General features: G+C 36.4%; 3 protein-coding genes across 4 annotated transcripts in view; 2 read left to right on the top strand and 1 right to left on the bottom strand.

Annotated features, from left to right (window-relative positions):
* Window positions 1-6: 6 nt before the first annotated feature.
* LOC119835216 (chromodomain-helicase-DNA-binding protein Mi-2 homolog) lies at window positions 7-2,608 on the top strand. The gene is made up of 6 exons (XM_038359918.1): window positions 7-707; window positions 990-1,184; window positions 1,412-1,574; window positions 1,823-1,959; window positions 2,212-2,268; window positions 2,353-2,608. Exons 1-5 carry the CDS (start codon window positions 120-122, stop codon window positions 2,218-2,220), a joined length of 1,092 nt encoding a protein of 363 aa, XP_038215846.1. The 5' UTR covers window positions 7-119; the 3' UTR covers window positions 2,221-2,268; window positions 2,353-2,608.
* Window positions 2,609-2,967: 359 nt separating this feature from the next.
* On the bottom strand, window positions 2,968-8,744 carry LOC119835242 (protein downstream neighbor of son homolog). Of its 2 annotated transcripts, none has more exons than XM_038359957.1 (10): window positions 8,468-8,744; window positions 8,058-8,179; window positions 7,605-7,803; window positions 7,235-7,368; window positions 6,558-6,783; window positions 5,632-5,782; window positions 4,852-5,063; window positions 4,089-4,292; window positions 3,470-3,662; window positions 2,968-3,202 (listed from the first exon to the last, which is right to left on the bottom strand). In XM_038359957.1, the coding sequence occupies exons 1-10, from the start codon at window positions 8,546-8,548 to the stop codon at window positions 3,027-3,029; spliced, it is 1,698 nt and encodes a 565-aa protein (XP_038215885.1). In that variant the 5' UTR covers window positions 8,549-8,744; the 3' UTR covers window positions 2,968-3,026. The 2 variants fall into 2 exon arrangements, with proteins under 2 accessions (XP_038215885.1, XP_038215884.1); XM_038359956.1 differs by having other exon boundaries at window positions 2,968-3,205; window positions 8,468-8,743.
* Window positions 8,745-11,386: 2,642 nt separating this feature from the next.
* Window positions 11,387-16,174, top strand: part of LOC119835288 (NADPH oxidase 4-like) — a 15,643-nt gene continuing 10,855 nt past the window's right edge. Inside the window, exon 1 of the mRNA XM_038360020.1 lies at window positions 11,387-11,626. Coding sequence (XP_038215948.1) covers window positions 11,573-11,626 — 54 coding nt within the window. The 5' untranslated portion in view covers window positions 11,387-11,572. The remainder of the gene's footprint in view (window positions 11,627-16,174) is intronic.

Genomic DNA, 16,174 nt, shown 5'->3' with positions numbered 1-16,174 from the left:
CACAAGCTACACAAGTTTCTGGACAAGCCCCTACACCGGGTGGCTCAGAAAAGGACGAGAAAGAAGAGACGAAAGATGACAAATCTGATTCAAAGGATAGCAAAGATAAGGACGAGCCGATGGACACGAGCGACATCAAAGAGGAAATCAAAACTGAAGAGAAGGAAGCTAAGGTAGTAAAAGAAGAAATTAAAGAGGAACGCCGTATGTCCGTCGACGAGGAGTCGCCTAAAGATGAAGAAAAATCTGAAGAAAAGAAAGCAGATGAGAAAGACGAGAAACCAGAAAAGGAAGATGACAAAAAAGATGACGTCAAGAGTGAGAAAGCTGAGTCTGAGGCTTCCGAGAAGCCGAAAGAAGAGAAGAAAGACGAAGACGACGACGACGTGGTACTCGTCAAGGAGGAGGAGGATCTCAAGGTTGAACGCCGCAAGTTCATGTTCAACATCGCTGATGGTGGTTTTACAGAGCTGCATACGTTGTGGCTGAATGAGGAGAGAGCGGCTGCGCCTGGTAGAGAGTACGAGATATGGCACAGGCGGCACGACTATTGGCTGCTGGCTGGCATCGTAACGCACGGCTATGGCCGCTGGCAGGACATTCAGAATGATTTGCGGTTCGCGATCATCAATGAGCCGTTCAAGATGGACGTCGGCAAGGGCAACTTCCTTGAGATTAAAAATAAGTTCCTGGCGAGGCGATTTAAGGTAATTTTTAATAAATTAACTACCTAGTCTTACTCAATAAGTAGCTTGTTAACATATAGATAGCTGTTGTTTTATTTTTAACTAGAATGACTATAAATACTAAGAAATTATGTGATCAAGTTAACGATTGGCAATTAATTAATGAATAATGTGGTATACACATGATTGTCTATTATCGATCTCACTTCTTTTTGGACAACTTACAGACAATTTTTGTTTCATGGATAAGCACAAACGTATTCTCGTGATGTTCTTGCGCTCACAAAACATGTGCCCTTCCAGCTGCTAGAGCAAGCGCTGGTGATAGAGGAGCAGCTGCGGCGCGCCGCGTACCTGAACCTGACGCAGGATCCCAACCACCCGGCCATGTCGCTGAACGCGCGTTTCGCCGAGGTGGAGTGCCTCGCCGAGTCGCACCAGCACCTCAGCAAGGAGTCGCTCGCCGGCAACAAGCCGGCTAACGCGGTGCTGCATAAGGTATGATGCCACACCTGCATTTATACTCGTATACACGAATAGTGCCCTGTGAGACGCGCATGCCACTATGCATTATGCATTTGCTACTATTTTTTCGCGTTTTTGTTTTTGTGCGAATATTAAACATTTGATGAGATTAAAGTCTTTTTAATTGACTTTCGGACGTTTCGACCGCTCTACAACGAGCGGGGAATTTGCACGAATTAACGAATGTATGGTACATATAGGTGCTGAACCAGCTGGAGGAGCTGCTGTCGGACATGAAGTCGGACGTGTCGCGGCTGCCGGCGACGCTGGCGCGCATCCCGCCCGTGGCGCAGCGCCTGCAGATGTCGGAGCGGTCCATCCTGTCGCGCCTCGCCGCCACCGCCGGCAACCCCGTGCCCGCCGGTGCGTGTAGACGCAAGATACATTGCAATAATGCTTCATATAACGCCCCCATTCTTAACCAAGCACCTCCTCTGAAGGACTGCTTTAGAATTCGAGTTGAAATGTTAATGATCATGAATCGAAGAAACGAATAAATGAAATAAATAAATGAATGTATGAAATTAAACATTGTGCATATGTGTGTGTGTAATAAAAGTACGTTTTCCTTAGTTCTGTCCTTTTAAAGCAATTCGATAATGTATTTCCAGGGCAAATGGCGCAATTCCCGGGCGGGTTCCAGTCGGGCACGCTGCCGGGCTTCTCTGCGGCGGCGGCGGCGGCCAACTTCACCAACTTCCGGCCGCAGTACTCCGTGCCTGGACAGCCCGCCACGCCCTCATCTAATGTGAGCCATATTATGTAAAACTGGTTTTTTGGGTTTTTGGGATAAAACTATAGTATTTCCCTTTCTCGGATATCAAACTTTCGCTCTACTAAATTTGATCCAAATCGAATTTCAGTTCAGTAGTTCCTGAGATTAGCGCGTTCAAAGAAGCAAACAAACATTTGACTTATATTAGATATTAGTAGGCTTATGTCTATCATATATAATGTTTCGTTTAAATTTAATCTATTTAATAATTCGTTTTTCTTTCAGAAATCGTAAGCTAGCGGATTGTGTCGCGCTGAGAAACAATTTATACCAGTATAACAGGTAAACATATATCTTTATTTGTTTTTTTTTTTCTAATTGTGTTTATCATATGTGTTAATTTATGTTTTTTTATTTATGTTTCAGCATTTGGTGTACCGCAAGCGCATAGACGAAAATTTTAGTTATAAGCTTTCCAAGATTACTGTTCCACCTTGGGGTTAAGCGATAATTAGTATTTAGTGCAGTTATGTTAAGTAACACAATAATAATGTCATTTTGAAATGGAACTCACAATATTATTTATTTCATCCTTACCTGTATGAATCTTGATTTATGCATGTTTGTGGATTTATGAAAACTTTATTTTTAATTTACCAAAAATGAAAAAAATAAATCATACAGTTAAGTATATGTATTATTTTATTTATATCCCTTAGTCTCGCTGATGTTCTGAACTCTAAATGTGTAATATTCTGATGTTATAGACCTCTGGGTCTACTGTGGTAAATCCTGCCATTATAAAGACAGTACACACGTTTTCATCATTTAAAAAATATATATACACGCAGTGGTGGCTCAGAGTTCATTCAATAAGCAATAACACCACAAAATATTAATCATACTAGCTGCGCTCGACGGTTTCACCCACGTTGTCCCTTAGGAATATCAGTTCAGTAGATTTTTTTTAGATTTCATACTTTAATATTATAAGGGAGTTATCGAAGTTGAAAAATTTTGTTTCAAAATAAAAATAGAGGCGACATTTTCAAAAACATTTATTTCATGCACACCAAATTCACACAATACATAAGTACATATCACCAAGTGTAAGTGTCATCTTCCGCATTATATTTAACACTGTCCAATGATTTTATTGCGCTCGGATCTGACGAACAAAAGTGCAACAATAGGTCTTCACTGATCCCGCAGTCTGATAGATTCTCCTTTTTGAACGCCTTTGCAAAGTGATTCGGTTCATTTTCCTTAGCGCTTTCTTCTGGAAAAGACAAAATCATAGATACTTATGGTCAGTCAAAGGAGGTGCTGACTAAAGATTCGCAAGACTAGTCAGCGCTTCGCTTGCTTGTTAAAGAAAAAGGTTCAGTTAAAATCTGTCTGTATAAAAAATTTACATCTAAGCAAATAATTTTTGTGCGAAATTGCTCCAGACATCATATTTAACAATCAAACAATATATTCCCACAAAATTGTTGTATGTATTTGCTCACATTAATATTCATCAAAATAAGAAAAAAAATACCTTCAGCTATCGTTCTAGCAGCCCAAGAGAATGCGAGGGTGGGCTGGAGGTGGGCGAAGGTTGCGCTGAACTGAGCTGATGATGTTGTTTTTAGGACGTTGAATAGTGAATGTATGGTGGTTGGTAATATGGGACCGCGCAGTTCTATTGAATAGTATTTCTTGTTGTCCGATAGGATTACATTTTCTCGGACCTGAAATTTTAGTATATTGGTTATTAACAAATTCATAATAACCAGCTATAAAATTACTCATTTGGATGTATTTGTAAAATTAGATAGCCGAAAATTCACAACAAAATTATATCTTTTTTATAATTAAAATTGGTTAATTTAATTTATCGTTGGAAAGTTATTATATGAGGAAAGGAAACACAGGGAAGTGTTATTCATTTAATAGAACACTCCTGTCTTATTTGTAAAAAATAGAATTGCTTGTTGAATGTTGTCCGTTTCCGCATTCCAAGGCATACGCACCCCTAATATACTGCTACAATAGCGGTCCGTTCCGGCTCTCCCCACTGCTACTACCACATCTTCGTAGACTATGAAATTAAAAAACCTTGTGTTCTCGAACATCGGTCGAAAACACATGTGTTATAAAAAGTTCAGGTGGTGCACCTTGAGCGAGTGCAGCGTGCCGCCGTGGAAGGCGGTGGGCGCGAGCAGCGTGGGCGGCACGCCGGCCAGCGCGCCCGTGGCGCCGGCCAGCGAGCGGCAGTTGAGCAGGAAGTTGAACAGCGCCTGCGCGTCCGCGCCGCGCACGCACGCCAGCGACTGCGCCGCGCTGTCCACGCTGCTCTCCGCGCTCTGCGCCAGCCGCGCCTGCCCGACACACCCACCACACGCACTTATATAATGCATATAATGCAATCTTACGGCTCTGTTGAGTCCCCTTCACTTAAGCGGAACGGAACACGGTGGGATTTTGGTCGGTAAGAATCCGACATAACCCACGGCTCCTTATCCTCCGGCTATGCAACATTTCCCCACTTAAAAAAAGTGCTCTTTTGTAGATGGATTTTTTTATAGCAACAGCCTAATTTACTCCTTCGTTATCAGCTATCTGATATTATTACTTGTCTAGGTTTTCTGCCAAGAATCAAAAAATACGATACGCCTATTAGTGTGTTATGATACACACTAGTTGCGTGTGGCGGTGTGACGTTATCTCACAAGTCACAACGCTCCGCAACTCCACAAGTGCTGCGCGTGCGATATTATTGACCACAATAGAAACTTAACGCATTTGCAAACTTACAACAACATTATCCATTGTTACTCAGCACTATACTAATTATTTCTTTCTACAAATTACAAAAAAGAGTTTTAACGTATTTCTGTATTTAAAAGCATTATCTAACACGCAATATATATCGCAAACCTGCGCGTTATTTATCTTCCTCAGCTCCTCAGTCTCGAGACCCATCTGCGACAGGAACTCGTCCGGGTCCTCCTCATCCCCCGACTCTCTCTGTTCCTTCACTTCGTCCATGGTGTCGTAGCAGCTATCGTGCGACGAGTTCTTGCGGTCTTCGTCTGAAGTATTCAATTTCTTCTTGTTGTCCGGCCGGAGAGGCATTGTGAATTCTACATCTGTTGGTAAGTGGTGAAATTATATGATGACGATTCAAAAGTGCTTATAGGAGAAGTCTAATTGAATAAATTAATGTTAGAGCTTGACTGACGAAGAACAAAGATTAGTTATAGAGATGTTCGTTAAATATAGAGATATAAAGACACTAAGCTCTTTAACAACCGGCGTCGTATCGTAGTGTACGTACTACGCGCGCAGGAAGAGAGCGATATAAACACGCCCGTTGTCAAACAAGTGCGCACACAAAGTGGTGTTGCAGCGTTTTGATGTCGAGTACTGGCTTAAAAAAGTAGTCATAAAATACTTTGCCGGTTCGGCAAGTTGTGGCGTTTCTGTCTTTAATACGTTCATATAAGCTTCATCTATACGTTTGTATGTAACTGACTCCTTAAGACTTATATTTGCGACAACAATTTCATGACTTTACTTATGAGCCGATATAAGAGTTTAGTGGATTCTATCACTGAAGCATTAGTTATTTAAATAAACATATCATTTATTACACAATAATTCAGCTGGAGTCTGAGAAAGTCTGAAAAGGCCGCGTTATTTGTGTGTATGTATAACCTTCCTGCCGGAGCGTGTTGCGGAAGCCGCGCGTGGTGGGCGCCACGAGCGCGCACGGCTCGGCCAGCCCGCACAGGCCGGCCGCCACGAACAGCACCGTGAACGTGTTGCCGCACACGTAGAAGTACGGGCAGTGCAGCGCGCGGAGCAGCTACCGATTTTTACTTTTTTTTAATAGCGGGCAACCGAGCTGGTGGTTCGCCTGATGGTAAGCGATCACCACCGTCCATGAGCATTCGCAGAGTTAGTGCCTCTGCGGATGCGCTCCCGCTTTTACGGGGTAAGGGAAACGGGCCTCCGGTTCCCCCACTCGCCGTACAAAACACAGCTGCATGCCACTATTTCACGCCCGTTTTCCGTGGGGGTGTGGTGTAACCCTGGTGCGAGCTGGCCCAATTCGTGCCAAAGCGTGCTCGATTCTCACATACAAAATTACCCATAACTAGCTCAACAGAGTACTGGGGGGTTAGCGTGATGTCTTAAAGCAGTAGTAATTCCAGTGTGGGAAAAGACAGACCTATATTGGTCGAATAGCGCCCTCACCTTCCACGTAAGTACTGCTTATAAGACATCATGAAAACCCCCCTGAATGGAGTTCAAACAGGATGATACTAAAAGGAAATAAACATAATGTTACATAGGAATAAGGTATTAAGGATTGTTAATAACAATTTGGCTTAGATATATTTTGTTGACACATGCAAACACACAAAAATCTAATTTCATATTTAATTTATATTACGAGAAAAGCAAAAGTTTGGCTCCTTAGCTTAATAGTTAGAGCATCGATTGTGTCAATATACGCACGTGTCTTTTTTATATTTACTGTAAACAAATTTTCCTCATACATATGTAATAAAATAGTGTATAGACTTGTGAAAATGTTTTAATGTATTCGACTTTATAAATTATTATCTAATAATTACCTGGAACAAAGATCGAAAGCTTTCCGTCCATTCTGTCAACAGGGCCTGTTTCACTTCCTCGTTCGTTGCCATAAAGCTAGTGGCGGCTACCTTACCAGATGAGCGCGGGAAGAGGCTTAGCCAAGGTAAGTGCGGATGCTGCCAGTAGAGACAAGTCTGGTGGAAGCGAGCTCGCGGGGACGTATCCAATGTGGAAGATGAGGTTGTATCGAGACAACGGACAAACCTAAATATGCCATTTCAAATCAAAACAAAGGAATGATAGCCTTTTTCACCAATCTTGTGTACACATTGTGAGCGTGAAGTGTAGTACGTTAGTATGATGCTATTACAATTTATGATTATTGATAGTTTTTTTACTTCCCGACCACAAATATCGCTCAATATATCTAATTTTTTTTTAATTTAACATACACACTTTTATTAAATCTATTTCAAGATACTGATAAACTAGCTCTAACAGAATTAATGCTTTTTTATTTATAACAAATACATGTACAAGCATATTCAAAAAGTTTAAAAAGATTCTTATTCAAAATTACCTTTCACATAAAGAAATTTCCAAAATAAAGCAGGCTGTAAAAATACATTTCTATCACATTCTATCATATTATCATCATTAAATTTAATTACATAAAAAAAAACATTTTGACGTAATCCTTTATTTAAAAACCTACCCTGTGATTCCAGATGCTTCTTCGCTAGCTTTTAATTTATTTGTCCAAGGGAATGGTTTTGTCGACATTAGTCTCACTTTTGTTTTCAACGCCCAATCTATGGGTAATTTTTTGTATTTTTGTTCTGTGACTTTCTAAAATGATTGTGTAAAATTATCTTAAATAATAGATACCATGTATAGGATAAAAGTTAAGTTCAATTATTTATGTCTAATTTTGAATTAAATTTGGAAATCTTGGTAAATTTATAATTTTATTTATAAAGATGTTTTTTTTTATTTATATCAGTTAAAGATGCATAACTTTTAATTGATCAATTTAAATTGTTTTAAACATTTCCAATTGATATATGACTGAGATTTTTACTTACAGTTTCCACAGTATGATCGGCTGTGAATTTTTGTAATAAATTTGAAAATGTAGATAACTTCTCTAAGTCAACTTCATGTGGAGGCTTTTCAACAACTTTAGCCGGTAGCTTTAATAATGCAAATAGTGTTTTGTCATTAGATTCATCTAACTGTGGTCTTTCCTCTAGTTTTACTTTTTTATTGTGTTCTGCAGCATTCCTATATTAAAAATATTCATACTTAATTAAGTGACTATAAGATAATCCTAACTTATTAAAAATTTGAAAGTAAATTTGTCTGCTTTTTCTTTACACATACACCACCGAAACATTGGGATGAAATTTGGAACAACAATAGTTTGAGGCAGAAGAAAGGTCATTGGATAAACTGGAAATCCTATGGACAAAGATGTGGGTAGAAACCTAGTATATATTAATATTAAAGTATTTGCTTTATATATAAAATTGACATACTTTGAAAATGGATTTTTTCTTTTATCACCATTGAGAATTCGGGAGAAATCTAATTCAGCTGCAGGCTTAATACATTGTGTGGTGCCTTCAGCAGTAGGTTGCAGCGGTTGTTTCATACGCTCCTATAAAATGATAATAGTTAGTGAACATTTTTAAAAAGAAAAATGCAATGTTAATCATAAAAGACTAGAAAATATTTGCAGTTCTGTGTCATATAGTGCAAATTTACAGGGTTATCAAATATGGTGATGGATGAAGGATGTTATAATTAAATTTTTAATTTTGTTTAAAGTATTAGGTAAGCTGTTATATAGACTTAATTATTTCTCTGAATCACGTGTTACTTCACATGAGCACGAGTACTGAAAAACACATGGTTCATCGCTAATAAATTTAATGCATGTACATACTTGTAAAGCTTTCTTTTTCTTTTTAAGCTTGTGAAGCTGCATCACTTGGTTTGGTGTTTTCCATGGCGATGGGGGATCCATTTCTTTTTACAATTTCCTGTCTTATATTTATACAGTTAAATATAATTTAATTCAGGTAGATTTTATTAATAATTACAACACTAATTTTTGAATGCCATTATGATTCTCAAATTAATAATACACATTTTCATTGAAATAAAGATGTAAACTTTAAAGACTTACAATGTTTGTAAATTGTATGTCAATTGTCAAACAAATTCCAGACCGTTATCGTCTGTCAAAGACCAGTGTCAACAAATCATACATGTCATGTTCCATGCGTAAATAGTGAAGTGTTGCCGTTATACAGTAGAATCCTTTGCTTTACATTTATTGAAAGAATATTGTAATATTTTGTGAAGTCATTTTCAATTTTTCAATTTTCAGAAAGAAATGTATATTTTTCTTAGTTATAGATTAGTTATTGTTATTATACAGCACCAAAGTCATAGAAATGGTTATAACTATATATATATAGGTATAGATTAATTATTAGAAGAAATTTAATAAATAAAGAAATGATGAAACATATGCACTATACATGAAATATATGCACCGCTAAATTTAATTCTAGCAGTGATGGCTCAGTGGTGGACCTCAGACTTAAATAGGAAAGTCGAGGGATTGCGATCATGCGAGTGTGCAGGAAATAAATTAAATTTTCAATTTATCTGCGCATTATCCACATCATCACTGGTTATTTTTTTATGTCATAGTCGGCGCTACCACCGCCCATGGACATTTGGAGAGGTGTAAGGTCGAATGTAACGACCTTACGCCTCTTCAAATGGATTGCTGACTGCAAAATGGAAAAGGATTAGGAAAGGATTGAAGGAAGAAGTAAAGGAAAGGACTGGGAAAGGTAAGGAAGAGGATATGGGCCTCCAATACTTCCCCGGTGCAAACTGGCCCAATTCGTGCCGAAGCATGCTCGACTACCACAAAGGCTTGCTACCAAAATTGCTTGAAAGGGTGAAATAAAATATCGTGAAGAAACCGGCATGTCGAAGATTCAAAAACTTCGACGACATGTGGCATCTGCCAACCAATTGGCCAAAAACCATTGGCCAGTGCGATGGATTATCGGCTGAACCCTTCTATAAACCCTGTGTTCTTGCAGTGGGAATACATTTGGGCTGATGATGGTGATGCTGATGATTTAATTCTTAGCTTTATAGCAAAATTTTGTGTTGTAATAGGCATGTATTAGATTTAGGCTTATGTACATATATATGCAGGCTTAGATGCATCTATAATATAATGTCTATCATTGTCCTGTCTTGCTAGGAGTGATTTACTCCAAGCGCACGATCTACTCGCATGCTTTAGAATCTAAAATTTCGGGAACGTGTACTTAATCCGTACTTATGCTATCGATTATGATTTATGACCATGACCAATAGTAGCGGAACAGCAATGGAAAATTTTAAAAGAGTAGAAAAAATATTCAATTTGTAAGCACACGAAGTTGCATGGTTCTGCTAGTATCGCATACATAGTGAATGAAGACTCTATTAGGTTGGTGTTTATGTATGTGTATAAGAATATAACGCTTGTTATTTTCTCTAGGAATGAAAGTTGAGTTTATACACTAAAATATAATAGTTATTATCTTTTAGATAAGATCCAGTAGGGTATAGCTACATTTGGCATAGGTACCTATTTCTAGAATTTCTAGTGTCGTTGTGCCTAATGTTCTTAGAAAAAAAAAACAAAACAAAACCTATATAGCATATAACCTAGCGGTCCGCCCCGACTTCACTCGTGGTACTCTCTCACTCAGTGACGTTGTAGTTTTCTAATGATGAAATTATTTTTAAAATTGGTCCAGTAATAAACTCCAGATCCAGTTTTAGTGTGTATTACAAACATTCTGTATACAAAACGTAAATGTTTCTTATTTATAATATTAGGTGAGATACATTGAACAGAATATTAAATACAATCGAGACTACTGGCACCCTAAATTGTACTTATCATTCTGTGCCCTAACCTATGTTTATGAAATATGAATCATTGTATTATAAAAAATATTTTGCATCAATGAGTTACGCTTATAAAAATGGCAATGTTTTTCCCCTATTTCGATTAACACTCTTAATTTAACTATGTATATACCACAAAAAAATCTGTGTGTTCTATTTATTGCAGTTGTTTGATCTGTCGCCTACCCACACAATATCGTGGGCGATTTTCCAATAAATACGCCATGAATCATTCTGCTAACTTCTCAATTTAGTGATTTTTCAAATTTTTTTTTAGAGGGATTGATCCGTTTAATTATCATACTAGAGCATATTTACTTATAATACGGGAATCCTACTAATGTTATAAATGCGAAAGTTTGTAAGGATGTGTGTGTGTTTGTTGCTCTTTCACGCAAAAACTACTGAACCGATTGCAATGAAAATTGGTACGTAGTCAGCTGGACACCTGGAATAACATATAGACAACTTTTTATCCCGATATTCTTACGGGATACGAACTTACGCGGGTGAAACCGCGGGGCGCAGCTAGTATTTTATATACGGAAAAATCTTGTAGAGCAAGTTGTAAAAATATACAAAAGAGAATTTAATATCAGATCGGTTTGAGCAATCTCTCTTATATGAAATGTAGAATACTGTTTCTACCTTTAACACTGTGTATAAAAATGATAATGTAAAAGGCAACTTGTATTTAAAGTTAGCTACCGAAATTTTTAGTTGTAAAGAAGCTTTCATTTCAACTTTAAACAAGAAGTATTTAATTGGTTTCAGACTTCAGGCAATTTAAGACAACAGCTGGACTGCACTATAGGGACGTTACGATGACCTATCTCCGTATGCTCTGGCGTTTTACGCGGCAGTTACTAGTCAGGCAGTCACACGTTGCTCTCCTTCGCACAACCGCGGCTGTACGCCTAATGTTCGGACACACGTGACAATATTACAAAGAAAAAAAATAACAGCGGGAAATCGAATCGTTCGAATTTTCCAATCCCGAAAAAAAAATGTTGCTATGAAATAGTGTGTGATACTAAATTTAAATTATTTATCCCGCGTAATGACACGTTTTATGAGTATCGGTTGTGTATTTTTAAAGCAGCGTTTCTTTTTGGTAAGTAAACATTTACTAAATTATAACAGGTTTATAATTATTTAAACATTTAGTTTTCATGTACGTATGTAATCTACATTTAAAATAAAGAAACCTTTTTTATAATAATTCTTACTTAACATTACAAAATAGTTCCAGTCACTTTACATAAAAGCGGCTATAATATGAAATCACTTTAAGTTTGTTCTGACTTACACAATTCCATGAAATCCATGATGTCAAACTTCGCGTGTTGTTAAGGATAACATAAAACTATTTTCGTACATTACTGTAATATATCGCGAGTATACACAGAACTTGCATTGTACAAGGGCAGTGAACAGCTGCAGGGTTTTAGCAACGTGAGCAAGGGATTTTGTGGTAATGACAGCATCGGAAGCGTGATTTGGTTTTGTTGCATTCTTTATTAGAGCCAATAATATATTGAGAATCCTTATCACTAATGTTATCACATCATTTTATGGTCAATAAAAAGTAAATGGGACAATTAAATATAAAATAAAAACTAAAATGCTTTCAGTTGTATAGAATTAATAATAACTAGTCTGTTCTGAGATAAATTGTTATATTTTTAAGCGGGAATGTTTACTAAAACGTTATTTATAAAACGCCAAAGCGTAAAAATTAACTCCATCGTCCAATTACTCATAACTAAATCCGCAAAATTTTGCAGAAAAAATAAACTCAATACAGCCAGTGTGCGAATAAAAATATTATAAAGATCGTGTACTGATATAATTGATTTTAATATACAGTTTAAGTTTATATAGTTTGAGCTAGGTGACCTAACCTATTCTAACACTAATTTCCTATATAAATAATAATTTGTTTTATTTTAAACACGGACTGTCAACATAGCAGAAATAAATACAATAATACTTATGCTAAAACAAACAGCACAGAAGGCGGCCTTATCGCTTAAAATTATAATTATTCACTTTTAGTTTCTTTTCGACCGGAGCTTAGTCTTAGGGTTATCTGTTTGAAATTTTATGTGTTAGACAATGATTACGTATATTTAATGTTCGCAATTTTAATAATGTGTTTTCTTCTTATATAATTTCAATTACCATTTTTTTTAAGTGGGAAAATCTTGCATAGATACCCACGACCCCCCGGGGAAGAGGCCGCGGGTTATGTCGGATTCCTACCGACTAAAACCCCACTGTGTTCCGTCAAGCCGCATTGTTGAAGGGGCCATGGGTACTTGTTGGATTCGTCCGCGACCCCCTGGGAAATTACCAATACCTACAAATCTATGCTAAAAAATCCACAATGTAAATTTAAGACTAACAAATCCATATGTACTCAAATACTCGTATATAAATTTGTAATAACATAATATTTATTTTGAGAGATACATTTGTTTTATTTTGTTATGTAAAGCCGAGTTAATAAATTATGAGACCTATCAGATTAAATTAAAATTCAATCCAGTTTTCCTTGAAAATGTGTTATATTACAAATTTCCTTTACTTACATTGTTTAACTTATCAGTTTTCATGAATTACGTACGCTTTGAGGCATTGACCGTGTTTGCTTTTTCACGTAGACAGGTGTCTCGTAGATTAGGCGTTGCTAGGTCACAATTAATTGGCGAGATGGTACGACTGTGTTGATTGATATCTTATATAATAGATATCTTTGGTTCAGCGGAAGGACATTAACCTAATGTGTTTACTTAGTGTGGTGTTTGCCCTACATTTCAAAAATGTGATCTACCTTGTAATTTGAGGAAAAGATATATTATTTATATTTTAAGAATTAAAAAATGGTGGATATTCATATCTACATATGCAATACTGATAATAAAATTGATGACCTGGTTGTCTGACAGCAATCGCTGGCTTAGCCTTATGGCGTACTTATGTACGCCTGTTGTGCTCTTATGTATGTATAATATGCATATTCTATTACTTTTTTATCCTTTGGTACAAAATAAAATATTTTTGTTGAAATTTGATATTTTTTAAAATAGAGTAAAATAGCTTATATTTATATTTAAGTAGCAGATAGATCTAGATAAATGTGAAATTATTCTAAAAATGGTTTTATACTTAAAATATCTCTATATAATAATTTTTATTTGCATAAATATGGTTTTTACATGTTCTTATATGTGATATTCATACATCACATTAGCCAATTATATAAACATGCAAATATCTCTATCTCTCTTTATAGTATATAAATCGTAGTAATAAGATATCTCAACACTTTGGTACATGGATTTGATATCGTCTTATAATTGTGTATAATGTTACATTAGTGCTCAATCCCTAACGATCAATCAAAAGCCTTTATGCGTGCGGATTATCCTACGGAAACGTCATCTCATCGCATGCAAATGCAAATGAGATTTCATACATCGCGTTCAACATCCAATAATTAATGCGGGGCCACAGCCGGGCCTCAAGCGAGCTGTCATCGGTCCCATATCCCCATTCAGCTGATCAATGGCAGTGCGCTGTCAAAGCACTTGTATAGGTTGTCTTTACGCACAACATTTGAATAGAGTCTGCTCTAGAGTGGGTACAGTTTGCATCCGACGTTAGATTGCTGCGATTTGTTTTAACGTTTGTACAAAGATGAAATGTACGATAGCAGCTCCTTTGCTTGCAATTGTCCCGTAAAGTTATTGATGAGAAAGTCATTTTCGCTGTTTAAATGAGGCAAGGCAAATTAACATTTAGGTTTCCGCCCGTGACCTCACCCGAATACTCAATGGAAGAGCAACACAGGCATATTTGTAAAGAGATTTAAAAGAAAATTACACGAGTTTAGTCGCATAGTTCGATGGCATGACCGTGGGATGACCAGGGTAAAAGTATTCCATGTCCTTTCTCGGGTTTCGAAGTCGTGAAGAGGAGACAGTTATTTTCACATTTATAATATTAATGGGGAAGAGACGAGTTGATACCTATTGAATATATAACTATAATAGAAAAGTTTGTGAGGATGAATGTATGTATGTTTGCTACTCTTTCAAGCGATAGATAGATCTACATAGTAATGTGCGAGAAAATAAAAAATAAGCTATAGAAATATTTGTCTTTGTTCACGGGTTCGTTACGAACGTGAATCGATAAACATACAAGTAAGTGCTTATCACTTCATGTCGCATAAGGAGCTTTGTATCAATGTCATGCCAATAGAAATGGTAAGGTTCATCCTACTAATCCTATCCTACTATCCTATCCTACTATCCTACTAATATTATAAATGCGAAAGTTTGTAAGGATGTATGTGTGTTTGTTGGTCTTTCACGCAAAAAACTACTGAACCGATTGCAATGAAATTTGGTACGTAGACAGATGGACAACTGGAATAACATATAGGCAACTTTTTAACCCGATATTCCTACGGGATACGGACTTACGCGGGTGAAACCGCGGGCGCAGTTAGTATTATAAACGCGAAAGTTTGTAAGAATGTATGGATGTTTAAGACTCTTTCACGCAAAAAGTTGGGATCTTTATGAAATTTCGTACAGAGATAGATTATAGCTTGGATTAACATATAGGCTGCGTTTTAGCCGGGTACTATGCGAGCGAAGCCACATGTTCCAGCTATTTATAACATATGATAGAGTATTAGGATTATTATATTCTTTTTGAGCTATCTAGTGAATTGTTTATGTATTAAATATATAAAGAAGGTTATTTTGGTACATAGTAACCAATAACAAGCCATTTTTACAGCATATTGGAGTTTATCAATACTGTTTGTACGTGAGATAAACAATTTTGCTAGGTTTAGAAGATACATTGTGCCTGCTGCGGTTTACTTTTAAATTATATACCTTCTTATATATTAATAACTGTAAGCATTATACAAAATAATTTAAAAGTTGCATGATTATATAATTTACTTTCACAGCTTATTTACATTCTAGAAAATGTTTAATAGTGCCTACAATCATAACATTTATAAGTGTCTACGCCAGTGACTAGAAGTTGCGCCAGAGTTAGCTTATCAAATAACTAAAACATAAAACAACTTAAAATAACAACAAAACTTAAAACAACAAAAAAAAACAAAAAATACAAAACAACTTAACAATAACAACAATATGTTCATATAGATGTTCCAATTGCTTTCATTTCATAGGTATTAAATATCTTGGGTACTTTACGTTCATATGAAATCTCATAATGTCAATAATAATTAAAATAATGATATTCTTCATACTTTATCAATTTATACAACAAATATTATGTAGTACTCGAATGTGACGTTAAATACTATTTGAGGTGTTTAAATAATTCTTCTAGAACATTTTCGAACGCTTGCAAATGGAAAATACTGCAATGGCCATCATGCATTTTAGATGTAAAGTGTTTAAAATATAATCTGTTGTGTGTGAGTTTGATGCTTTACTAGATATGTCCAAAATACATAAAGTGTGTTCAAAATAAATTAATATTAAAGACATATATATCGTACGAATAACTCTCTGAATGAACTCTCGACGGCCAGACCTTATTACATCATACAAGGGGTTGTCCATTAATCACGTGATCTTTTTTTAGCATTTTTTAACCCCCC

This window comes from Zerene cesonia, chromosome 20, assembly GCF_012273895.1.
Source record: "Zerene cesonia ecotype Mississippi chromosome 20, Zerene_cesonia_1.1, whole genome shotgun sequence".
NCBI lineage: Eukaryota > Metazoa > Arthropoda > Insecta > Lepidoptera > Pieridae > Zerene > Zerene cesonia.
This window is presented reverse-complemented; position numbering and strand designations above follow the sequence as displayed.

What these genes read in the sequence shown, in the direction of transcription:
- LOC119835242 (XM_038359956.1), bottom strand. Translation starts at nt 8,548, where the DNA reads ATGGATCCCCCATCGCCATGGAAAACACCAAACCAAGTGATGCAGCTT. An exon ending in AGAAAAAGAAAGCTTTACAA is followed by an intron (nt 8,180 to 8,467) that starts GTATGTACATGC and finishes ATCATTTTATAG; the next exon opens with GAGCGTATGAAACAACCGCT. An exon ending in GCACGCTGCACTCGCTCAAG is followed by an intron (nt 3,663 to 4,088) that starts GTGCACCACCTG and finishes CTAAAATTTCAG; the next exon opens with GTCCGAGAAAATGTAATCCT.
- LOC119835216 (XM_038359918.1), top strand. Translation starts at nt 120, where the DNA reads ATGGACACGAGCGACATCAAAGAGGAAATCAAAACTGAAGAGAAGGAA. An exon ending in TCCTGGCGAGGCGATTTAAG is followed by an intron (nt 708 to 989) that starts GTAATTTTTAAT and finishes GTGCCCTTCCAG; the next exon opens with CTGCTAGAGCAAGCGCTGGT. An exon ending in CGGCAACCCCGTGCCCGCCG is followed by an intron (nt 1,575 to 1,822) that starts GTGCGTGTAGAC and finishes ATGTATTTCCAG; the next exon opens with GGCAAATGGCGCAATTCCCG.